Here is a 24,231-nt window from a genome sequence, read left to right on the forward strand (position 1 = left end):
TTCACTTGCTCTGACCTTTCTTTGAATGTGGGCTGGCTAGAGAGCAGAAGTCCCTCGTGTTTCCCACGTGTGCCTAAGAGGGAGTTGGCAGCTCTGTGAGCCTGCAGCTGATCTGATGCTTATTGGAGAAGAGGGGCTAGAATTCCATTCCTGCAGAGCTGTAGTGGGAGCTCTTTCTGGAATAGGGAGGTCCCAGCTTGTTTTTCTAAAGTAAGAAAGTTGTTTTAGTGCCAGAACTACCCTCTGTGTCCCCATATTGCCCCCGTATTTGCCCTTAGTAATCTTCATTACTTAGACTTTGCTTCCCTTTTGTTCTGGGAGCTTCTTACTGTTTCCCCCTTTGATTGTTACTTAGAAATGTTCCCTGAGTGTTTCGCTATCTAGTTCTGTTTCTACCACCTTTCTCATATTCTCCCCATAGTTCAGAACTCATAAACAAGGCTGCTGTCTGTGGGGTGAAGGAAGGCTCTCCTGTGGGCCTTGCATAGTGTCTGGGGCAGAGCCGGCGTGCAGACGTTTGCGAACTGACTGAGTTTCAGAGTCAGCAGAGGAATATTCTGAAAAAGACTTTGGAAGACACTACAAATCAGCATTAATGTTGTCTCTGCTAAGGAGCGGGTGGATTTTGACACTGTGTATACCCAGCATATCCAGCCCCAGCTGTAGAGAGCGCCAGGAGCCAGCTATCCGCCTGATTACCTTGGTTGTCCCTCACGGTGAAGTTGGGGTTGTTAGCAGCCTCGGGAGCCAAGCTGTAGTAGAAGTGCTGCCCGTTGTGTGGATCATCGTGGTCCACTGCGCTCACTGTCTGGATCAGCTGAGGGAGGGACAGGAACTCAGGTGAGTGGGAGCCAAAGAAAACGCTGCAGGGCGCAGGAGAACCCAGCCCTGAAATCCAGTAGCGGATTCTTTTCTCTAATGGGAAGGACACCCTGACGCGTACCTAAAAACCTTCACGCCATCACACTGACGAGGATTTAATTTGGGTTTACTGTGGGCCTGAGTACATGACCATCACGGGGGGAATGTTACCCAGCTACCTCAGAGGTTAGACACCGATATCACGTGCTCTCACACCAAAGCCAGCTGTTTTTAGGCGGTCTAAATAGAAGATTCTGAGTAAATTCTAGGATGCTACAAGGTTCTACTTGTCTGTTTCTCATTTTCTCACCCGACCGACAAAAACCCACTTTGGGGTTACTGTTTCATGGTCAAGCTGTTCTCTTTGAGAGGTCCCTATTTAAAAGTGACCAATACCCAGAAGGGAGGTAAACAAGTACAGAAACACTGGTTATGTCTGGTTAGTGGGTCACAGGGCAGTCACTCTGTTGTCAGGAAGGGGAGTTGGACAAGGTGTAGAGCACAAGACCCCCAGGGTATGAAGTGAGGAACAGAGTCACATCAGAAGCCAGGCATGGGCCGAAGAGAGGAAGAGGTGTGCTGGCCTCCTTTGGGGCTCTCTGGTCAGAACTTGGCCTTTCCCACCTGCTTTTCAAAGTGGTGAATGACGTCATGGTTCTGAGGACTGGGATGAAACAGCCACTGAACCATTGGCAGGCCGACTTGAGATGTAGAAAAGGCGTTGAACGGGTGTCTCCTTCTCTGTATTAGTGTTCTCAATGGGCCAGAAGCACAGACTCCTCCCACCCCTCTTGGGCCTGGCCTGTCGATGCAATGTCCTCGCTGCTAAAAGCCAGCCTTGTTTCTGCCAGGCTGGAAACCAGACAGCGAAGGTCAGCGGGGGTCCAGGGGGCTGGCACAGTCTTTATTTCTTCCTCTGTAAGTTCAGGGAGGCCATGCTGCCCCACAGGAAGCTGAGGATTAGACAACAGGGAAGCCGCAGCAAGGGGGCTTTTGGTGGACCCTGTGCTGCTCAGATCCCCCTTCATGGACAGGCTGTGTCCCAGCCTTCACTTGTTTCTTTGGGGATTACCTCGGCTGAGAGCCACCTGCAACCCTTCCTATCACCACAGTTTTTCAGGGCAGCCCACCATCCGGTGACTGATGCAGTTGTGTGAGGGCCTGGCCATCCTGACTCAGATAGGGAAACATTAGTTCGAGAGCCCCATGAAGCCATTAGGGCTGTCGGTGGATCTGCACTGCGGCTGGACTCCTCCCTTTGCCCAGTCCTGTGGGGGTCCTTGCCCTCCGCGGGCTTTGGCCAGAGGCTGTCCTTGATCAACGTCTTAGACTGAACCCCAGCTCACCACCTGCCTCCTGGCGAGCTCAGCTGGCAGCCGGCCTCTGCTGATCTAAAACCTGGGGGACGGTGCTGCAGTGAAGGAGAGGGGTCAGGAGAGCCCTGACAATAAACGTGCCCCTATTCAGTGTGCTGTCGGTACCGCTTACACGAGGGTCACCCTACTGCCTGTCCCTGCCAGGATGGATCCTGTACATGCCATCATGTCTGTAGAGCGAACACATGAAGACATATAGCATATTCATTGATATATGTTAGAAATACGTGGTTATGTATAACTTGTAAATGTAGTTGAAAAGTCATTTTAGATCATCTGACCTGTGAAATCAATTGTATATGTGTTGGTGAGGTGGGGGCCTGAGGCGTGGGACTGGTTGGTGGCAGGGCTTTAAAGGGTAAGTGAGCAAAGATGCAGCCTTGCTGATTGTGAGTCAGGGCATCATGGCTGCTCTCCTGCCCTCTGTTCTCCTGTCGGTCAGGTTTTATCCTTGGCCTCTGGCCATGCGATGTTCTGCTCAGCAGGTTTCATTCTGCACTCAGCCCCACCAAGGGTGTCATCTGATTTCTTTATGGGCTTCCCTCATGGCTGCTCACTGAGAGAAGCACATGTCCCAACGTGGCAGAGGCAGAGGTGACGACAGTGTCCAATAAGCCTAACCCAGGAGGCTTGGCTTTATAAATTGGACATACCTCCTGACCTGCGTGCTTTTGAAAATCTTCAGATATGTCCCAGAACCAAAATCAAAGGGTAGGATTTCATTATCTTGGACTAAGGTGACAGATATGAGAGAGTTGTGGCTCATGACCTGAATTTTACGTCGCAGATAAACTGCTTCAAGGGACTTTATACTAGACCATTAAAAGCTATGTTTAGAGGTGTGGAAACAAGAGATGTGTTTATGTGCCCCAAAAATGAGAGAGGTGGTTGAAGTGCTATCAACCTGGCAGAAAGCAACTTTTATTGGGAAGCCCTTGAAGAGAGGGAATGTTTCTTTTTGGGGAAGGGGGGTTTAATTTATTATGCTACTTGTTACTCTCTTTGTATTCTAGATTAAAATTAGCTTCTTGTGTTGTAATATAAAGTATTATATTTGTCATATTATATCTTTTAAAACAAAATTTTATATATAATATTTCTTATAACAGTTGTAATAGAAAACAAGGATTATGAAAATTAAAGGCCCAAACTCCTGCACTCAAAACCCATCTATGCATAGTAACTACTGCTATTTTTGTTACCTTGTCCCTCAATCTTTGTTCAGAGCCAGACATAATTTTACATAACTTCAAGTATGTACATGTAGTTTTTAAACCACCTCTCACCTCTCTTTACTTATAATAACACGGATCATTTCTTATACTATAGTCTTCATTGTAACTTTTATTAGTTGTGTAATACTTCGGGTCTTTCTTGACTAGAAATTCAGTAGATGTGGAAATATAATTATCCTAGACTTGCTAAAAAAGTTTTAGGAGTGCTAAGACCATTGCACAGAGTTTCAAGACTCACTGGATGAGATAATTTAGATCAGAATCACTACAGGATTTGTATTTCCCCCGGGGATAGGAAAGACTTTCTGCTCTGCCTCAGTACAGTGGTATGATGTGTTGGGTCAGTCTTTGATGAGTTCAAGACACTGGTAGAAGTTGGGGTTGTACAGATGTGATGTGTGCAGCATGACGCCAGGGCGCTGATGCAGGTGAGGGAGAGGTGGGAACAAAACCGTGCTCTAGTTGGAAGGCCTGACTGGCCAAAGCAGGAGTCCTTGCCTTGTAAACACACATGCCACAAACTCCTGATTTTCACAGTGAAACTGTCCTGACCCATTCACACCTCCCCGGCAGCGTCTGTAGGGCCACAGAGCATACTCTGGGGGAACAGGGCTGTTAGGGACTCTGTTGGGCCATCAGTAGAGGGGAAAGAGGCTTACAGGCAGGTGCAGCAGGGGCCAATGCCTGTGATCTGGGGTGTGGAGGGTGGGCGACCACCCTACACCTACATTAATACCTGGCCACTCCAAGCAGAGTTTTGGATGTTTCTCAGTCATGCCACTTGGAATTTGATCAACCAAATATTCATTGAGGTTTAAAAGCAGACTTTTAAAAGTATACAATTTTCTTCTGAAGGTTACGGAACTAGAGTTATTTCAAATAAGTAGAAATTTGTTCCTTTAGATTAATTTCTTTCAAAACTTAGGTGATATGAGCAGCACCGAGGAAATGGGTGTTTTAATTGAGGGTTTGAGGGAGGAGAGGGGATAGGTAAGTAGATCACACAGCATCCTGAGAACCTGGCAGGCAATCCTGAAACAAGGTTCCTGCAGCCAAAAGTTAAAGGGGATAGGAATGTTGAGAAAATAAACTTTCCCTGCCAGAATATTTTCAGAGATTGGTGCTGAACCGAGGAAAGGGGAAGCCTCTTCTTTCTTTTGGTCTTCATGGCTGCTCACTTCCAGCCCCCAGAGCACACGTCATTCCAGTTGGTTCTATACAGTTCAGTGACACGGTGGGTAGGTAACTTATTACAGGCTAGCCACTGAGTCAAACCATCACAAAGCATCCTTTAGGTCATAAAATGTAATGGAGTCTCCCGATAGGTGTCTTAAGAGATACACTGGTGCAGCGCGATCTACAGAGAATTTGGGGACTCTGAATTTCTCTGATGGCAGATTTGGTTCTTTGTCACCGTCATTTCCATGTTTGGGGAGTTAACCAAGGTGCACGCCTCACAGGCCCACTTACCTGCCCCGATTTGGCGTTCTCACAGACAAAAGCTTCATAGAACCTGGGGAACTCTGGGGCATTGTCATTCACATCTAAGACTTTGATTGTGACAGAAGCACTTCCAACCTGGGAAGGATTGTCTAGAGAAAGCACAAAGATATGCAAAGGTGAGGGTTTAGTAGTGCAGGAAAGCCGCTCTAGACACTTAGGTATTTCCCTTTCATCCTGGATTTTAAAGGAATGGCTAAAGCACGTGGAAATGGCAGCCCAAGCATTGGATCATATGTCACCTGGTGAGAGTGTGGCCAGAACACAGAAGCATGGGCAAAGGTGTGTGCCTGCTCTCAGGGAGAGAAGGGCCAGGCTCAAGGGGAAGCAGGTGTCACAAAACGAGTCTTTAAAGGAGGTTTCAAATCCCTCACTTGGCTCATACTTCAGGTTCTGAAATTCAAGGAAGTAAGTTCTATATGCTGGGTTTGAAAGTAGCCCATTTCTAATCGAATGCATACTATGTGACTTGGCGTTATTCCCGTTAAATAATCCATTCTATGAATTATGGTTCAGAAGGCTTCAAGTTATCCACAGGAATACAAATAACACTGCATGTTTATTTGTGCTAAGGGACCCAGAGGATATTACAGGATCAAACATACGCAAATCCCCATCTTTGGCTGGGGAAGGAGAAGTTACTCATCGTCACTCACGGGGAAATATCTTTTTGGTCGGTGTTTTGTTTGGCATTACCACACAGTTTCACAGCCCCAGTAGTTCCCTTCTGTCTTTTTCTGTTTGGGCCACCCTCCCAAGAAGACAAAATAGGTATTATAAGATATAGCAATTATTCTTAGTAAATAATTTTATTAAATCTCAGAATGCTTTATTCTTTTGGTGCATTTTTCTTTCTTAAGAATACTTATGCTCTCCTGTGTTCTGCCCCCTATTTCTATGGCTTAGCCAAAAATGCTGACATATTTACATTTTTTATTATAATGATGGAACTTGTTTATAAGAGGAATAATGAAAATTTCAGAAAAACAGGATAAATATGAACTACAGTCCTACCAGCCTTGTTCTTTATGTGCTGTATGTAATATTGCATATGTGTCCAAAATGCAGAGCTACACACACACACACACACACACACACACACACACACACACACACACACCAGTTAAGCTAAATAAAAAAGTTGGATTCAAAACTAGTATTTTAGGACAAAGTCTTATGTCACTGAAATATCCTTTGAAAGCTCAGGCATTAATATCTGCAGGGAAGTCTCATTGTACTGACTATACCATAACTTATTTAGTCAAATTCATTAGACATTTAGATAATTCCCACTAATAAATAATACTGCAGTAGACATTTTGGTATATATACCTTGGTTAATATGTATGATTATTTCCTTAAGATAATTATTAGAAGCAGAATTCTTGAGAAGAAGAGTATTGTCATTTTGGGGAGTCTTAATACAGAAGATTAATGGCCCAGGGCCCTCCTGAATGGCTCTGCATACTTCTGCCAGTACCATAGGGTCAGCTGTTCTCCAAACCTCTACCATCACTGGGTGTGATTAGAAAAGGAAATGCAGTAGTAAATAATCTAAGTTTTGTTAAGTTTATAATAAACATGTTAATCTCAATTTTGTTACTTTTCTATTCCTTTTTTTTTTTTTCTGAAGTGAGAAGCAGGGAATCAGAGAGACAGACTCCGGCATGGGCCCAAATGAGATCCACCCGGCATGCCCACCAGGGGGCGAACTCTGCCCATCTGGGGTGTTGCTCCGTTGCAACTGGAGCCATTCTAGTGCCTGAGGCAGAGGCCACGGAGCCATCTTCAGTGCCCGGGCCAACTTTTCTCCAATGGAGCCTTGGCTGCGGGAGGGGAAGAGAGAGAGAGAGAAAGAAAGGAGAGGGGGAAGGGTGGAGAAGCAGATGGGTGCTTCTCCTGTGTGCCCTGGCCAGGAATCGAACCCAGAACTTCCATATAGCAGGCTAATGCTCTACCTCTGAACCAACCGGCCAGGACCTTCTATTCCATTTTTAAGTTTATGTTAATCTACATTTTATTTTAAGGTGTCTGAAATTCTTGTATGCATATATGTGTGCAATAAGGGTCATTGTCAGAAGTACTTCCTTTTATCCAGTGATAGTGTCTTACCCTACTTGTGTATTCCCAATCTTGTCAAAGATTGAAAGCCTCTTAGGTTTCTCAGGAACTGTCCCTTTTCCTTATGTAGAAGTCTAGCTCCTTGGTTTAAGGATGCTATTTTTTTTTACAGCTTTTGCATGCTTTATTTTTATCTCTAGTATGGGACTAACTATACAGCAGATGCTTAATAAGTAATTGAACTAAATACAGTCACCTACATGACTACGATTATTGTTTCTTTCTGTGAAGAATACAATTCTTGTTCCACACTATATAGAGACCAGTTTATTGTGTTACTTACTCATTTCCATAGCAAGGATAGTGATGTTATGCCAAGAAAATTCTTCCCGGTCAAGGGGTCTTGCAGTCATCAGGGCACCTGTGGTAATGTCAACATAGAAGAATCTTCCAGGGTCACTGCTTCTGTCAATGGAATATCTGCAAAAAACACCAATTGAACACATCGTCTCATCTGGATAAATATACTGCAGCATATTGCATGAGAGAACTGAGTGTAGACCATGTGAAACAGGACTCCACTAGTTTCGAGCTGTGGACACTTGGAAGACTGAATTTACTGTTTTATTACGTCCACCCTCTCATAACCCCCATAAAACCAACAATGAATTATTAGTACATTGATTTCCTGATTCATAAAATAAACCTTAGGGCATTTAAAGATCAATTTTAGCTATTTTTAAAGCTTAAAACTGCCCAAGGTGTTTGGAACACGCTGAATATCAAGTCCCACATACCTTTGTTCAAAATGAATTTTATTCAAATAACTTCTGAAATGCTAAATTGGAACTGGAAAACACAGTTTAATGATTCTGGTCCCCATAATTAATATTAATTACTGAGAAAAAGAGATTTGCATCAGGTCCTTTGTAAATGTGCTAATGACTGACCTGTCTGCAAACACACTAATGAATTCAGTCGCTGCAGAGTGCTTATCTGTGGAATGTTTCTAACAGGGTGGACCGGGTCTGTCGAGGTTGCTTATTGTAAATAAGCCTGGAATTTATGAATTTATGAGGCACAGCTTGTGGAAAATGTCATGTGAGCTGTGTAATTAATGTATTATGAAAAACAGATGTTTCATAACCACAACAGCTCCTTCTGTTCAGGCAAGGCACTGAATACCAACATCCATTGCTTATACTTTTATGTTCAGTGTGGACCAGCGTGCATCCTTACGCAGGAAAATAAGGATATTAAAATCACTTGTGCCTGATAGTTTCAGACTTTTCCAACTTGTGCCTGATAGTTTCAGACTTTTCCAAGGAAAGAATACTTGGCTTGTACTTTGCTGTTGTCTGTATCCTTTGAGCCATTATTTACCTTGGTATTGGAAAGATCTATAATTCCTTTTGAATATGATTTGACAGTCCGACCCTTTGTGTTATCTCATCTGTGTTAACTTGCTTGGTTCCCATCTTGGGAGATTTAGTAAGTGTGGAGGGAATTTAAGGCATCTGTATATTGAAAACCCTCCATAAGTAATTTTATATGTAGTCATGGTTGAGAGCCATTCTTGAGAACCTTATGTAGTCCTTGGTAATGACCAGTAATTTATAATATCTGTCATTATTGAATACCAGGCATTTTGTAGCTTCTTTTTAAATTCTTACAACATCTCTTGGAGGTTGGTATTATCTCAATTATCAGAGGAAACTAAGACTTAGGTCACTTATAAACAGTTGCACAGTTAATAATTTGCTAAAGTAAGATTTGAACACATACACACACACCACACACACACACACACACTCTTACTCTAATGTATTGGGTTCAAAATTCTATTTAAAGTTGCCAGCAATAGTGAAACTCGGAAACTGCCATTTAGTGGGACTAAGCAGTTTCTTTAGTACATTGCTTTTCAAACTGTGGGTTAGTTAAATTGCTGCGGTGGCTTCTAACTAATGTTGAAAGAAAATGAAATAAAATATCATGTCTGTATCAGACTGTCACATGCAGCTTACTGCCAGTGTTGATGGTGAAACTTCTGTCTCAAATATATGTACATGCATATATATAGTATGTGCACACATGTGTATTATTTGGTAATATATTTTGTTTCAAATATGTATTTTTTCCTGCAGGAGTCAGGATGGCTGTTCAGAGAATTACGAATTAAAAGGAAAGGTGACCACCAAGGGCTAGAGAAGTTGGAATCACTTCAGTGACACCTCTCCAAGAGTTGGGAAATTCAAGGAAGCAGATTAATGTCTGTTTCTGGTTTTGACCCTATTTAGTGACCACTACTGCTGTCAGGTCCTGATATATACACCTCACTCACTCAATCTTCACAATAGGTACTGTTATCTCCATTTTACAGGTGAGAAAACTGGGGTGCGGAAAGGCTAAGTCACTTGTCCAAGGTCTCAGCTGGGAATCATGAGTAGGCCATTGGGTTGTAGGCTCCTGTTCATAATTACCAGGCCAAGTTGCCTCATGGCACATAGAATGAATGAGATTGTTGAAGGAAACAAAACCTGATCTTTTAAAAAAAAATTATTGAATTTATTGGCATGACACTGGTTAATAAAATTACATAGGTTTCAGGTGAACAATTTATAATATATCATCTATATATTGTGTTGTGTGTCTGATCTCTTCTCAAATGTAGATTAAGCCATGATAGCAAACAATAGAGTTTTTATTAAAGAACAAACACATGCCTATAGAGATTATTTGAAATTAACTGGAGCATTCTTTTCCCCTAGGTATAATTAGTGATTTAGTTTCAAAGCTTACTGGCTATTTTAAGGGTTGAATTTGTCTTAGGAAAAACATACCGGGTGGCTCCTGAGTCTTTCTTTGAGCATACCCCCCACCCCATGAGTGAAGCCGGCATTCGGCCCACAGAGCCAGTAACCCTGATGGCCGCTCTCCTGGCCACAGGCCAACTGTAGGGGGGGGGGAGCGCTGTGACGAACCAGCTTCCTGCACTCAGACTGACAACGCCGTGGCGCTGTCACAGGTGCCGTGGGAGACGGAGTGGCAGAAACAGCTAACTGAAAGCCTCCGAGAAGCACGGCCTCATCAGGTGGGATCCCTTTCCCACTTCCACTCAGGGCCTGGACAGAGGCGGTTACAGCATTCAGAACTCCCAGTGGGACACTGAGCCAAACTTCCGGAGGTAGGAGCACAAACTGAAGGTGTTTGTACAGATGGAAATGAGGACATTGGGACACACCAGTGAATTATGTGGGTGGTTTTCCTTTCTCCAACCATCCTATTCTCCTGTGGGCATGGACACACACACAACTCCCTCGAGTGAACCGTGGCTGCTGTGCTTTGGGCTCCCTGCTCACTCGCTTGGCTCAGGACAGCCGCTGAATTCAGAGCAGTTTGGAGGGAGGCTCATAGCAGGCTCGCTAATCCACACACACGCCTAGACGGTGCAAGAGGGCTGGCTGTTTCACACAGCACGAGCGACTTCACTTGCCAAATGGTTTAGTTCCCCGCTTGCCAGAAATTCCTTGAGCGTTTACTAAAATTTTAGGAGATCCAAACATTGTATTTTTCCTGTATAAAACTATATCTGTAGACTAGTTGTGGGATTTGCTAGTACATAACGACCTATTTCTATGCCTGGACACACCATAAATTTCTACAAAGAGATGATAAAAGTTCTAATAATCTTTTTAAAAAGTTAAATGGTTATTTGTTCCTAACATTTAAACTTTAGGTAACATGTTGGCTTTTGGGTAATTTAATATGTATTTTATTTTTAGGAATATAAATCTCATTTATTTATAATAAAAATGCAGAAGATAAAAAATAGCCAAGCAGCATATAACATAGGCAAATTATTTCAAGAGAAAATAATTTTTATAGGAAAAATAAGGATAAATTTGGGGAAAGATAACATAGAGTAATTCCCAAATGGGTTTATTAAATGATGGCCAGACTCTTGACTTCCAGGTGCTTTTCCCTTTGTGATTCAAGGAGCTCTGATTTTCTGCTTGGGTCCAGGGACCATTCTTTGTTCCTGGGGGACAGTACAAAGAGTCAGGGACATCGTATCTAGCAATATGAATAATCCTTCTTTGCAGCTGAAATGTAGAGGGAGAATGACCCTCAGTTCTGAGAAGTGGGATTCTACTTTGCCACTGTGTCCGAGCCCTTTGTTACCGCCAGGCCTGTGGCTGTTGCCTTGTTCTTGCCAGTTTCTCTCTCAGAACCCAGAGCCCTCCCGCCCCCCAGAATAATTCCAGTGGGCTCTGCTCTATACCTCTAGCGTGTTCACTCTTGGGTTCCTCTATTGGAGGAGCAGGCATTTCATATGGACTTCCATGGTGCTAACTGTGTGTTATGCTGGCCAACTAGTAGCTTTCAAGGGCCCCTGAGGTAAAGCAGCACTTCCTGTTAGCAAGACAGGATTCCTCCATTTTGTATTCCTCATTTCATTTCATGCCTGTAGTGGAGCTGGGCCTGCTGGTGTCACTCCTTCCTTCCTAGCTATGTCTTGAGACAACTTTAGTCCTGAAAATGCACATTCACTTAGAGTGGGGGTGGGGGAGGTGGAGTGGTGTGGTGTGTGTGTTTCCTGACTGCATTCAGCCTCTTTTGCTTGTCATTTAGTAATGTGACTCCTAACAAAATCATATTTTCAGTGCTTACCATGGAGGAGTCCAGAGTCAATCTGGAAAGATGTGGAAGTATCCACTGAGTATTCTGTTATACATTTAAACAGCTTAAGGTAGAAATATTACTCCTATAAAGTTGTTATGACTCATAAAGATTAATTGACTTCTAAAAATCAAAGACCAGAATTCAAACAAAATCACTGTACCCATTTTAAATGCCTGAAAATGTAAAATGTTTACAAATTGGTCAGAGGAAGCAGATTTCCTTCAGTGTATTCTCAGGAGAGAACCTCCTTTGTTAAACTGCAAAAGCACATTTTCATTACATACAAAATAGCACTAGGTTGAGGGAAGTAGCTGACAGAAAAGGCATTCAATAAATTGGGGTGTGTTTAAAATGTGTTAGCTGCATTCAAGCCTCAAATCCATTTGTGTGACTTGCAACATTTAATGTGATAGATGGCCGCAAACAGCCTTGGCCCCCTGATCTTTTGTGTCAGGCTTCAGAGGCTTGGCAGTTGCTCTGGAAGGTTGAAGTGTCAACCTGTCCACCAGCTGTTTGCACTTCGGTTCCAGAGTTGATGGGAAGTGACTGTGGCTGTAAGAGCAGTTCTCCTTCCCCGTCTTGGGGGGGGGGAGCATCTTGGTGGGATCCGTAAGTTAACACATTTTGGAGAGACTGATTTGTGGGCTGGCAGTAGAAAGCCCTGTCTGACCAGTCTACGTGGCATTGAAGCCATTGGAAACACGAGTAGTTTTCTGTGTCTGTTCTTTTATGGTGTTTGGAAATATATATGTCATGTTTTCCCCCATTTTTTAAAGCAAAAAAGTCAAAGGTTCATAACAATCAAAAGAATGTGCAATGATCACTTTTAATATTTACCTCTAAGATTCAATAATTTTTAACATTTTGACATCTATATATCTGTTTATCTGAATTAGTGGTTCTCAGGTGGGAATACTTTCACACCCCACCCTCTTCAGGGACTTCTGGAAATATCTGGGGACATTTTAAGTAATTACAGTTTGGGGTGCTACTAGCATTTAATGGTTGGAGGCCAGAGATGCTGTTAAACATTGTGTAATGCACTGGAAAGCCCCCACAACAAAGAATTATCCATCCCCAAATATCAGTAGGGCTGGGATTAGAACTAAGAGGTGTGTGTGTGTGTGTGTGTGTGTGTGTGTGTTGCTGAACCAATTGGCAGTAAGTTGTAGACATAATGGTACTTCACTTCTATCATGAATAGGCCATGCTACTTAAATAGAAAGAATTTTAAAAAATAAGAGAATCTCCAGAGATAGAAAAAGCAAAGGAAAAAAGTGCTAGAAAATTTGATGCAAGGGCAGGGAAGACTCCATGACATAACGGAAAGGTGAAATCAGTGGAAAAACCTGATTGAGTTGTTGGTCACATCTGGGTCCTTGGCAGAAATGATTTGTATGGTTGTTCCAATTGTCACATCTTCAGGTACCTCCACAAAATAAAAGCGAGGTTCAAATACGGGGGGCTCATCCACATCTTCCACACTGATGTGCACTGTGGTTGTGTCCTGAAAGGGGCCCAGGTTCAGAAAACGCATCTCTAGGTGAGGATTGGCTCCCTCCACTTTTAAGGTGTAGCTTTTCTTGCTTTCAAAACTCAGGGGCTGAAAAGTAATGGCAGGAAAGTTGATTAGCCAATAGCATATAGGTCAGGGTTCCAAAGGATGACTGACATTAGTGGCTAGTGGGTAGATCCCCCAATTCATTAAAATGATAGAAAAGAGATACGGGGAAAAATAAGGGGAATTCCTCTTTTGCTCTGTAGTTCTTGGCCTTATTGTCAGTTTCAACAACTTGGGTAAAGAAAGTAAGAAAGGTGCTAGATGCTTCAGAGATGGTGAAGAGAGCCACTGTACTCTGGGCAGGGCTGACTCTAATACAGCTGCTCTTTAATCAGCACAGTCATCTTGTCTTTAGAGCTGTTTGCTCATTTGAAAAGATGTCATGATAATTAAAAGTAGAATTCTGTTTCAGAATACCCATATAACTGGGGCCTAGGCTTTTTTGTTTTCTTCCTTAAAAAAATTCTTGAGTACAAAGGAAATAGTGACTTTTTCCAAGAAACTATCATAAGCACCCTTCCCAAGAGTTCTCAGGGTACTGTGTCAGATCAGTATTTGTGTATTTGGTTTGTATCGTAGATGATATTTAAAAAAAATCTCTTTTAACAATCTACTCTAATGCCTTATTTTACAGTTGAAGAAACAGACTCAGACCTCAAAGACTGAACCAAACTGACATGGTAGGTTCCGAGTCAGAATAGAAATGCTGGACTGGACTTCAAGATGTCCCATTTAGTGCTCACCCACAAAATAAAATTTTATAGCATAAATTTTTTTTTTTTTGTGTATGTGGTTCTTTTTTTGATTTAGCCCTACCTGCAGAATGTTTTATATCAAAAGAAATACAGCACTTCAGGACCGAATGTGAATACTATCTTTTCAGAATAATCCATTTATTTATTTATTTAATTTTTACTAACATAATGTTTAAATGTTTTAAGGAACAATTACTTCAAAACATCGTCAATAATAAAAAAAATCATAGAAAGTCAGTCTTGTAAAGTAATTGCAGAGAATAGCAAAGCTGTTACTAAAGATGTAATTTACATACATTAAAATTAATCTCAGTGTCAAGTTTTGTAGGTTTTGACAGATGCCTGCATGTTTCCACCATGATAATCAAGATACAGAGAGATTCAGTTGTTCATGTAGGCAGCTACCTAGATATTGATGGGAAAAGAGAGCCAACGGAGTTGGACATTCTATGCTATAGAACTTGGAAAGCCTGCTTCAGTAGGAAGCTGCATCATCCCATGTAGCTTAATTAACTGCACATTTCTGGGTTCCATTGTGCCCTCAGAGTCCCTTGTGCCTCAGTCCTCCAGACTCCGGTTTGTGAGGAATCTCCCCAAGGCACATCTGGGGGAAGTTGTTTCTGTGCTTCCACTGTAAGACCTGTGCATGGGAAGCCAGAACGGTGACTACAGAGCCTTGTCAGTCTAGCCTTGAAGAAGGATCTAATTGATTAGCAGGAGGAACAGATCCAGGCCCACAAAGTTTTTAAAGAAACTAATTGATTAGCTTAGGGAATGCTAGTTCTTCTCAGCCTGAAAATAGAAACACAGGCTTAGCAAAGTTCGCTCTCCTGCTTGGAAACGAGTCTGTCCTGCTCATCTGTTCGCGGGGTCTGCAAGCAGCAGCCATGCTGCATAGGCTGGCAGTTGGATGGTCTCCCAAGTATAAGCTCTGAGCAGTGCTTGACCTGGACTGAGCTTTGATATGGGCTAAACCATGGTGCAGGATATCTGGATTTTGGTTTTTATACTGGGCTTAACGAAGAGAAGGTGGAAAGGAGACATTGAATACCGGTAAGCAACCTTATGTTTCAACCTTGAATAAATTTTACTGCAAAAGTCTGAGTTCTCCAACTGCAGGTCCAATAAAATGCTTTTTATATGACACCATACAGAAACCCCACTTCCAGAAGATTCAGAACTGATATCACCATCACCCCTGTTCTCCTCTGCCCTGTGCTCCATTGTGGGAAACCCCTCCCCACTGGCAAGCCCTGATCTATGCTCTATTCTTACTGCAAGAATATCATATCAATGGAGTTGCTCAGTGTATACTCTTTTGACTCTGATTTTTTTACATTTAGCATGATACATTTGAGATTCATATATGTTGTGCAAATGAGTTGTTTATTACTTTTTATTGCCCAATAGTATTCCATTGTATAGATGTACCACTATTCATTCTCCACTAGGGGTGCATTTGGGTTATTTCCAGTTTCTGATGGTTTTGAAGAAAGCCATTGTGAACATTTATATTCAGGTTTTTGTGTGAACATAGGTTTTCTTTTCACTTGGGTAAATACCTGGGAGTGGGACTGCAGGATTATAAGGTTAAGTACTTCTAAGAAACTTCCAAATCAGTTTTTAAAGTGGCCACACCATTTTGCATTTCCACCAAGAATGTATGAAAGTTCTAGTTGCTCCACATTCTTGTCATTATTTGGTTTTATCAGTGTTTTTTATTTTAGCATCCTAGAGCATGTGATGTGGTATCTTGTGGTTTTGATTTGCATTTCCCTAATACTAAATAATGCGGAACATTTTTATAAGTCTTCGCAAGACATCTTTATATATTTTGTATTCAAGTCTTTGATCAGATGTGTGATTTGTGAGTATTTTCTTGCAGTTTGTGCTTTATTCTTTTAATGTCCTTGAAGGAGCAGAAACTCTTAATTTGATAAAGTCTTATTTATCACTGTTTCTTTTGTAAATTGGAGTTTTGGTGTTATATCTAAGAAATCTTTGCCTAATCTGGGTCACAAAGATTTTCTTTTTTTTTTTTTTTTTAATTTAATTTAATTTTATTTATTCATTTTTAGAGAGGAGAGAGAGAGGGAGAGAGAGAGAGACAGAGAGGGAGAGAGAGAAGAGGGAGGAGCTGGAAGCATCAACTCCCATATGTGCCTTGACCAGGCAAACCCAGGGTTTCGAACCGGCGACCTCAGCATTTCCAGGTCGACATTTTATCCACTGCGCCACCACAGGTCAGGCCAAGATTTTCTTTTATGTTTCCTTATAGAAATTTTATAGTTTTAGTATTTTTGCATTTAGGTATATGACCCATTTTAAGTTTATTTTTGTGAAGTATAAATCGAAGTTCTTTTTTTCTTTTAAATATGGATATACAATTGTTCCAGCACCATCTGTTAAGGAGATTAAAGTGAGTTTTTAATTATTGTTAAAATTGCTTTTAAATTAAGTTTTCTAGTGTCTGACCAGGTAGGTGGTGGTGCAATGGATAGAGCATCAGACTGGGATGCAGAGGACCCAGGTTTGAAACCCCAAGGTTGCTGCCTTGAGCGTGGGCTTATCCGGCTTGAGTGCGGGCTCACTAGCTTGAGTGCAGGGTCTCTGGCTTGAGCATGGAATCATAGACATGACCCTATGGTCGCTGACTTGAGCCCAAATATTGCTAGCTTGAAGCCCAAGGCTGCTGGCTTGAGCAAGGCGTCAGTAGGTCTGCTGTATCCCTCCCCCCCGCCCTGGTCAAGGCACATATGAGAAAGCAATCAATGAAGAACTAAGGTGCCACAACGAAGAATTGATGCTTCTCATCTCCCTTCCTGTCTGTCCCTATCTGTCCCTTTCTCTGTCTCTCTCACTGTCACAAGAAAAAGAAGTTTTCTAGTGATCATTACATCGTTTCCTTCACTTAAATAATTTTATTATTTAAAATTGAAAGGCATTTCCCTAAATACCCTAAAATTTTATATTTCCCACAAAAATATGAGCTTGACTTTTTGTTTCAAAAAGTTTTCTTGGCCTGACCTGTCGTGGCGCAGTGGGATAAAGCGTCGACCTGGAACACTGAGGTCGCCGGTTCGAAACCTTGGGCTTGCCTGGTCAAGGCACATATGGGAGTTGATGCTTCCTGCTCCTCCCCCTTCTCTCTCTCTCTCTGTCTCTCTCTCTCACTCCTCTCTCTCTAAAAAAAATCAATCAATAAAATATTAAAAAAAAAAAAAAGTTTTCTTGTTTTTTAACATAAAAGTATTGTTTATTTCTTATTCATAATAGTAAATTACAGAGGTGTAATGTCTCAGCACTCAAGTTCCAAATTCAAGAACTTTCTTAGAGCTGGGACACAAAAGTGAATTGCCGTTATATTCTTAAAAACCGAGTCATGAAAATTATGGCTCAAAATAGTAATGCAAATCTAAGTAGAATTAGTTATTTCTTCCTCTGTTCCCATAACACTTTTCCATAATTTTATTATGGCTCTTCCTATTTTGTACTACAAATATTATTTTCTACTGTCCCTCAAGGGCAAAGGCCATTACTTGGTCAGATTTTTACTCCCCGGTGCCTATTGAGGGCCTAAAACTCAAAAATCAAAAAAATTGTTACATTAAATAGTACAAAAATGTTTTTCTTTCTTTCTTTTTTTTTTTTTTGTATTTTTCTGAAGCTGGAAACGGGGAGAGACAGACAGACTCCCGCATGCGCCCGACCGGGATCCACCCGGCACGCCCACCAGGGGGCGATGCTCTGCCCCTCCGGGGTGTCGCTCTGCTGCGACCAGAGCCACTCTAGCGCCTGGGGCAGAGGCCAAGGAGCCATCCCCAGCGCCCGGGCCATCTTTGCTCCAATGGAGCCTTGGCTGCGGGAGGGGAAGAGAGAGACAGAGAGGAAGGGGAGGGGGTGGAGAATCAAATGGGCGCTTCTCCTATGTGCCCTGGCCGGGAATCGAACTCGGGTCCCCCGCATGCCAGGCTGATACTCTTACCGCTGAGCCAACCGGCCAGGGCCCAAAAATGTTTTTCAGTATGAGTATTAACAAGTATTGGTTGAGTGATTATATATATATATAATGTTACCATATTTCAATGATTTTAAGGTGTACATTTTTTCATGTTTTGACATTTTGGAAATAGGGTTGATTCTCTAGTTTTAGGCCCAGTAGGAGATAGGGTACATTTTTTTCTATTTGTGCAAGTCATATCTGATCAAAGTTGTTCATGTTGTGTATAGTTCAGTTGAATTCTGCACATTGTTGGTATTAAACATGTTGAACTTTGTTGCCTTCTAAAATGTCTTCAAAAAAGTTTGTTTTATGATTCAATATTGAAACAAAAGTTGTGTAGGCAGAAATGGCATGTAAACAACAGCAGGGAGTTATTCTGAGGTTAGTGAAGCAAATATATCTCTGCAAGAGATTTTCAAAAACTGAGCTTAGGAGTAAGAAAACATTGCATCGCTGAAATTGGCAAGAGATTTTTTTTTGTTTTTTTTTAAGTGGTATATAATATAAACAAGAATGGGATTTACATTTCATGGACACCTTAGGTTTGATGAAATCCAGGACTTTGCTCTTTGTGGCCTGCCTAAGAGGATAATGGACTCAGAACTCTTGTTTACTGGGCGCTGGGAGCTAGAAGAAATACTGAAGACGGAGAATGGCATAGCAGCATGCTCACAGAATGAAGACTTCTGAAAATGTATATTTCAAATTATCTTTCAGGCATTTACGAGACTGAAAATCAAATGATTGATTACTTAAAAGCCATAAAGACCCAAGATACTGAATAGTAGTAATCAGTGTGGCTTTATGAAGACCCAGTTCTATCAATTCAGCTTAATTTCTCTTTTTGAAAAAGTATGTGCTTTTTAGGTGAGTAAAAGGCCTTAGGGAAATAAATCAAAAGCAGAACTTTGTTTCCATTTTATACATCAGTAATACAAAGTAGGAAGATGGGTGTGGATCAGTCATCTGAGTGAATGCTGTTCCAAATGCACAAATTGAGCAGTCATGGCCTTTGGAGTATTTATTATATTTGACTTGCCCATATACCCAACTTATTGACCTCTTTCTTAATTCAGTTTTCTGTCACCTTGTAAGTTCAGAAGAGAAATACAAATGACCCTGACAAAACTGACACCTATTTTGATTAAACATGGATGTAGTTTTAGTAGTGACAATGAAGGACTGTGTTCCGTCTTCTGAGATTTAATCCTTCCCCAGGTGTGGGAACTAGAGAGATGACATTCTGAAGTTCCTTTCAGATACTCGGTGCTATGACTCTGCCTCCTTATTATATCTTAATAACGACATAAATTAACATTACATTATTATTTAGAATTATATATTATTTTAAGATATAAAATTTGAAACACATTAAGAATTCTCAAACTCTTTTTCTGATTGCTTACTTTTTTAAAGAAAATTTTTTGCATGAAAGAATCCACAGTTATTCAAAACTTTGAGCGTTTCCCTGTTTACAATTACTGGTCATGATAAGCAATGTATTGACTGTTAACTTCAGCCAGACTGTAATAGAGGAATGTTCTTAATCCTGTCATACACTAAATTTTATTATTTCTATTTCTCTTTTATAAACTTATAAACCCATGTGTCACTAATTCTCAAAGAATGAGAAGAAAATAAGGAACTAAAATATTTAAATTACATTCAGACTTATTGAATGACTCCGAAATGAATCTCAGCATTCTGCACTGTTTTGAAGTCATCATGCGCTGGTTATAAGGATTCCTGGTTGGTGAGATGCTGGTGTATTTGTTCTTCTGCTGAATTTGATTGCACCTTAAGTGAAACAGGAGAGACGTGAGCTCTTCCCTTCTAAAGCAGCGTTAGTTCAACCCTGGGGAACACCACAGAATCAAGTTATTAAATGCATTAGCTTGGGCCACATTCTCCATTACAACTTTGTTGCTTTCATCAAGGTCTTCCATGGTCCTCATGTCTGTGGGTAGTTTTTAGTGTTCTCACATGACCTGCAGCAGCATTTATCACAGGCGGTCATTCTCTTCTCTTGGCAGGTGTTTCTTCATGCCTTCCAGGACACCACACTCCCTTGATTCCCCTCCTTTCTGTCTGCGCTCTCCTTCTCAGGCTCCTCACTTATCCCTGCTCTGCTCCCTGACCTCATCACGCTGGGATGCTGTGGGGCTCATTTCACTGCTTTCTCCCTCTACGCTCAGTCCCTTGGGTTTTTTAAAATTTTACTTTTATTAATTTTTAGAGAGGAGAGAGAGAGAGAGAGAGAGAGAGAGAGAGAGAGAGAGAGAAGGGGGAGGGAGGAGCAGGAAGCATCAACTTCCATATGTGCCTTGACCAGGCAAGCCCAGTGTTTTGAACCAGCGACCTCAGCATTCCAGGTCAACGCTTTGTCCACTGCGCCACCACAGGTCAGGCAGCATCCTGTTTTATTTTCTTTAAGTACCATCTGAGTGCTTATGACTCTCATTTATATTTCCAGGCCAGGAATCTTCTCCAAATGCAGACTCCACTTGGGTATGTAATAGACACTGCAGGTGTCACACGTACAGAACTTAATCTCAATCTTTGTCACCCCTGCCTCCTTCTCTGCTTGCAGACTTCCCATCTCAGTTAATAGCAACTTGATTCTTCTTGTTCCTCGATTGACTCCTCTCTTTCTTTCATAGCCACATCTGATCTGTTAGGAAATCCTCTTGGCTCTACCTTCAAAATACATCCAGATTCTGACCGCTTCTCACCACCTTCATTCCTACTATGCTAGGCCAAGCCACCGTCATCTCCTGCATGCATTATTGCAATAAACTTTCAGCTTGGTCTCTGCTCCCATCCTTGTCACAATGGTGTTTTCTTGACAAAACCTACATGGTAATCATTTTATAATGAAAGTTCAGTCATGCCACATATTTGTTAAAGTTCTCCAGCTGTTCTCCACTTTTCTCAGAGTGAGACCCAAAGTCCTTACATCAGCCTATAAAGTCTTACACAATCTGGCCCTCTTGCTACTTTTCTGAATTTTTCATCTCCTACTAGTCTTTCCCTCCACTCAGTCCTTTTTTGTTGTTGTTATTTATTTATTTATTTATTTTGTATTTTTCTATTTTTTATAAATAAATTTTTATTTTAATGGGGTGACATCAATAAGTCAGGGTACATATAGTACATATATTTAAAGAAAACATGTCCAAGTCATCTTGTCATTCAATTCTGTTGCATATATTTAACCTAAAGTCAGATTGTCCTCCGTCACCCTCCACTCAGTCTTATCATGTCCCTTGTTCTTCAAATAAACCAGGCAAAATCCTGCCTCAGGACTTTTGCACTGATTGTCCCTTTCCTCAATGTCTCCATGCCCATTCATCAAAAGTCATTTATAGGACACCTCCAAGGGTTGTGTATTGTCAACCTGCTCAACTTGGTGCTACGATTCTGCCCACTAATGTAAATCTGTATAAAACATCACTTCTCTGGAAGGCCAAACCCAACCACCCAATTTAAATTTAGTCCTTTTGGCTCTTCTGATACCAGTTTATTCTATTTTATTCATTCCTCATGGTACTTACCAGTTCCTACTCTATTACTTTATTGACTGCCTTGCAACTTTGATTGTCTTCTTCCTCTACTAGAATATAAGCTCCATTAGGGCAGAGATGTTTGGCTATTTTATTTACTCTCTACATTAAATGTCTAGAGAAATACCTGGCACATAGATAGACACTCAACAAATATTTGTTCAGTAACTAATTTAAGATATCTTAGGTTTTCAAATGTATTTAAATTTGAAGAGGAAGAAGATTAAACCAATGAGTTTTTGAATTGATTTTCTCAGATATGTATTTACTAAGATATTAAAACTTTAATTTTTAAAAACTTTTTTTTCACCTGAAGATATCCATCCATATGTGCTTTATACCACCAAAAACAAACAAACAAACAAACAATAGTTTATATTCAGAAAACTTGGTAATGTAACATGAAGCAAAGGATTTTCAAGTGATATTCTCACCCAACAGCTATGTTGGATAAAGCTTTTCCAGGTCTAATTAGCATCTATGTATCTGTAAGTAGCAATTTAAAAATCCTTGTTATTTATTGATTTATAAATATTATTACAGCTTATGTTATTGTTATTTATGGTATACTGTGGTAAAAAATGAGTTATTCAAGTGCAAATATTGATTAAGTCATTAACATTATTAGGGAATTAAGCTATAACAGTTTTTTAAGTGGCTAAGTAGTGAGCTGGGAGAAATGATGTCTTTGTAATGTATTTTTATCATGATCTGCTACTCTCTCTGTAAAATGATGACACAGTCAGTGTTTATAGGTAAGCAAAAGGATTAAGAGTTTTTTAAATAATAAAAAAGTGTGCTTATTAGAGGATTTGAAGCAATACATGTCAGTAGTGCAACAGCCCATATTGACATCTCATATACGTTCAAAGACTCCATTGAAATAATTTGGATTACCTTCTTCACAGTTATGATGCCGACTTGGAAATTGGGGTCTGTGTTAATGTCAAAGGCGTCTGCACCGTCTCCATCCACAATAGTGTACTTCATCTCTGCGTTGATTCCTTCATCCAAGTCCTTGGCAAACACTCTCCCCACAGTGGAGCTGATGGGCGCTGATTCCAGCACACTCATCTGGTAGTGTTCTGTGAAGAAAGGTCAGAGCATGCAGTCTTGTCATTTGTCACTATAAAAAGTGCCTCATCAGTATCACATCATATAAGCCAGGAATGCTGTGTAAACCATCTTTGTCCTGGTTCAATAATTAAAACTTGAGTATTACAGATAAAAACCGAGGTCGGTCCGAAGAGGCAGTGCTGTTGGGTCTCAGCCTGTCCTGGAGGTTCGGTAAGGAGGGGCCAAAGCAGCTTGACCATAATCCTAAGAGTAGGACGAGACACAAGCAAAAATATTTCTTATTTCAGTGCATCTACCTTCAGAGTGGCAGGGAGGACCTTGCTTTTCAATCTTTCAGTCCTTCCTAATGAACTTTCCCCAAATGTTAATTCCTTCTGAGGAAGAAAAAACACTGAGGTTATGAAGTACATTTTATTCTGTTCACATTTCAAATGCCCACGTTTCCCTTTGTGGCCTGGCCAGTGTAGTACTGAGTATCCATCTCTGAGCAGCTGCCCTTGCCCACATTTACTGGTGACCAGCGATCTGTAAAGGAGGAACGGTGGCCAAGAGCGGCTCCACCAGCTCCGTGTGTCGTCTGTCAATGTGGTCCTGCACCTGGGACTGCCCACGGACGGCCTCTTCCTGGACAGAGCTTGGATGTGTCGTGTCCTCTTGTTTTAGCATAGAACACCCCCAAAATTCTCACTTATGTAAGAAGCTCAGGGCTTGTTATGTTCTCCTTTTCAACCTGATATCCTGGATTCACAATGCAGTTTATTTTTGTCTCCATGGATTATAGCCTTACTAACTTACCTTCTCAGGGGCTCAGCTTTTTCATGCTCTTCATCATTTTGTCAATCATAACGTGACTAACAGGAAAAATTACATTTTCAATATGTACATAGTCTCCTGTCTAATATGCATTGCCAGCTACAGGGAAGCCTGGGATGTGAGGGCTTGATTTCAGAAAACTGGGGAGGCTGACAGCACCCAGCCAGCCTGCAGCTCCCTCCCTTGCACAGGAGAAGTGATGCCTGTTCTTTGCCAGTATGAGCCAGGAAATTGCCAATGTCTGTATCAAGCTGGCAGGCATTCGGATTTCATGATCTCTTTCTATTCACTTCCAAAGTCGCTGATGGATTAGGCTATGCTGTTGCAGAACTTTTGGGAAACGCAAACAAGATTCTGCCTGCAGTTTTCTCCACACCAGGAAAGCTGTGTGTTGTGTGGTTTTAAAAAAATACATTTAATTTCTTATCTGGTATCCTGCCTTTTTGTTTCGTGAAATCTCATGGGGACTTTGCGTGTACTAGTTGTGTATAAATATTTGAGCTCTTGCTGTATTTGCATTGATAAAATAGGTGGTACACTTGGTCTGGCTGACTCAAACTGTAACTATTCAGCTGATAGCCAGGCTTGATTCTTTGTTTTTAGTTCAGTGGTTATTCAATCGGATTTCCCTGCTCAAGTCTTTCTCCCTGGAATTGTGTCTGCTGCTCTCAACTCCTCCAGCTACTCCTTCTAAATGTCTTCTTCTTAACTTCCTGTCCCCATTGCTGGGCTCCATTCCACAT

The 24,231-nt window shown here is 41.3% G+C and overlaps 1 protein-coding gene across 1 annotated transcript in view; it reads right to left on the bottom strand.

Moving 5' to 3' along the window:
* CDH20 (cadherin 20) overlaps window positions 1–24,231 on the bottom strand; it is a 194,733-nt gene that overhangs the window by 10,406 nt on the left and 160,096 nt on the right. The window contains exons 6-10 of the mRNA XM_066247016.1: window positions 22,496–22,683; window positions 13,066–13,319; window positions 7,377–7,513; window positions 4,943–5,064; window positions 700–817 (exon numbers count right to left, since the gene is read on the bottom strand). Coding sequence (XP_066103113.1) covers window positions 700–817; window positions 4,943–5,064; window positions 7,377–7,513; window positions 13,066–13,319; window positions 22,496–22,683 — 819 coding nt within the window. The remainder of the gene's footprint in view (window positions 1–699; window positions 818–4,942; window positions 5,065–7,376; window positions 7,514–13,065; window positions 13,320–22,495; window positions 22,684–24,231) is intronic.

The sequence above is a fragment of the Saccopteryx bilineata genome, chromosome 11 (assembly GCF_036850765.1).
Source record: "Saccopteryx bilineata isolate mSacBil1 chromosome 11, mSacBil1_pri_phased_curated, whole genome shotgun sequence".
In the NCBI taxonomy this organism is placed as follows: Eukaryota; Metazoa; Chordata; class Mammalia; order Chiroptera; family Emballonuridae; genus Saccopteryx; species Saccopteryx bilineata.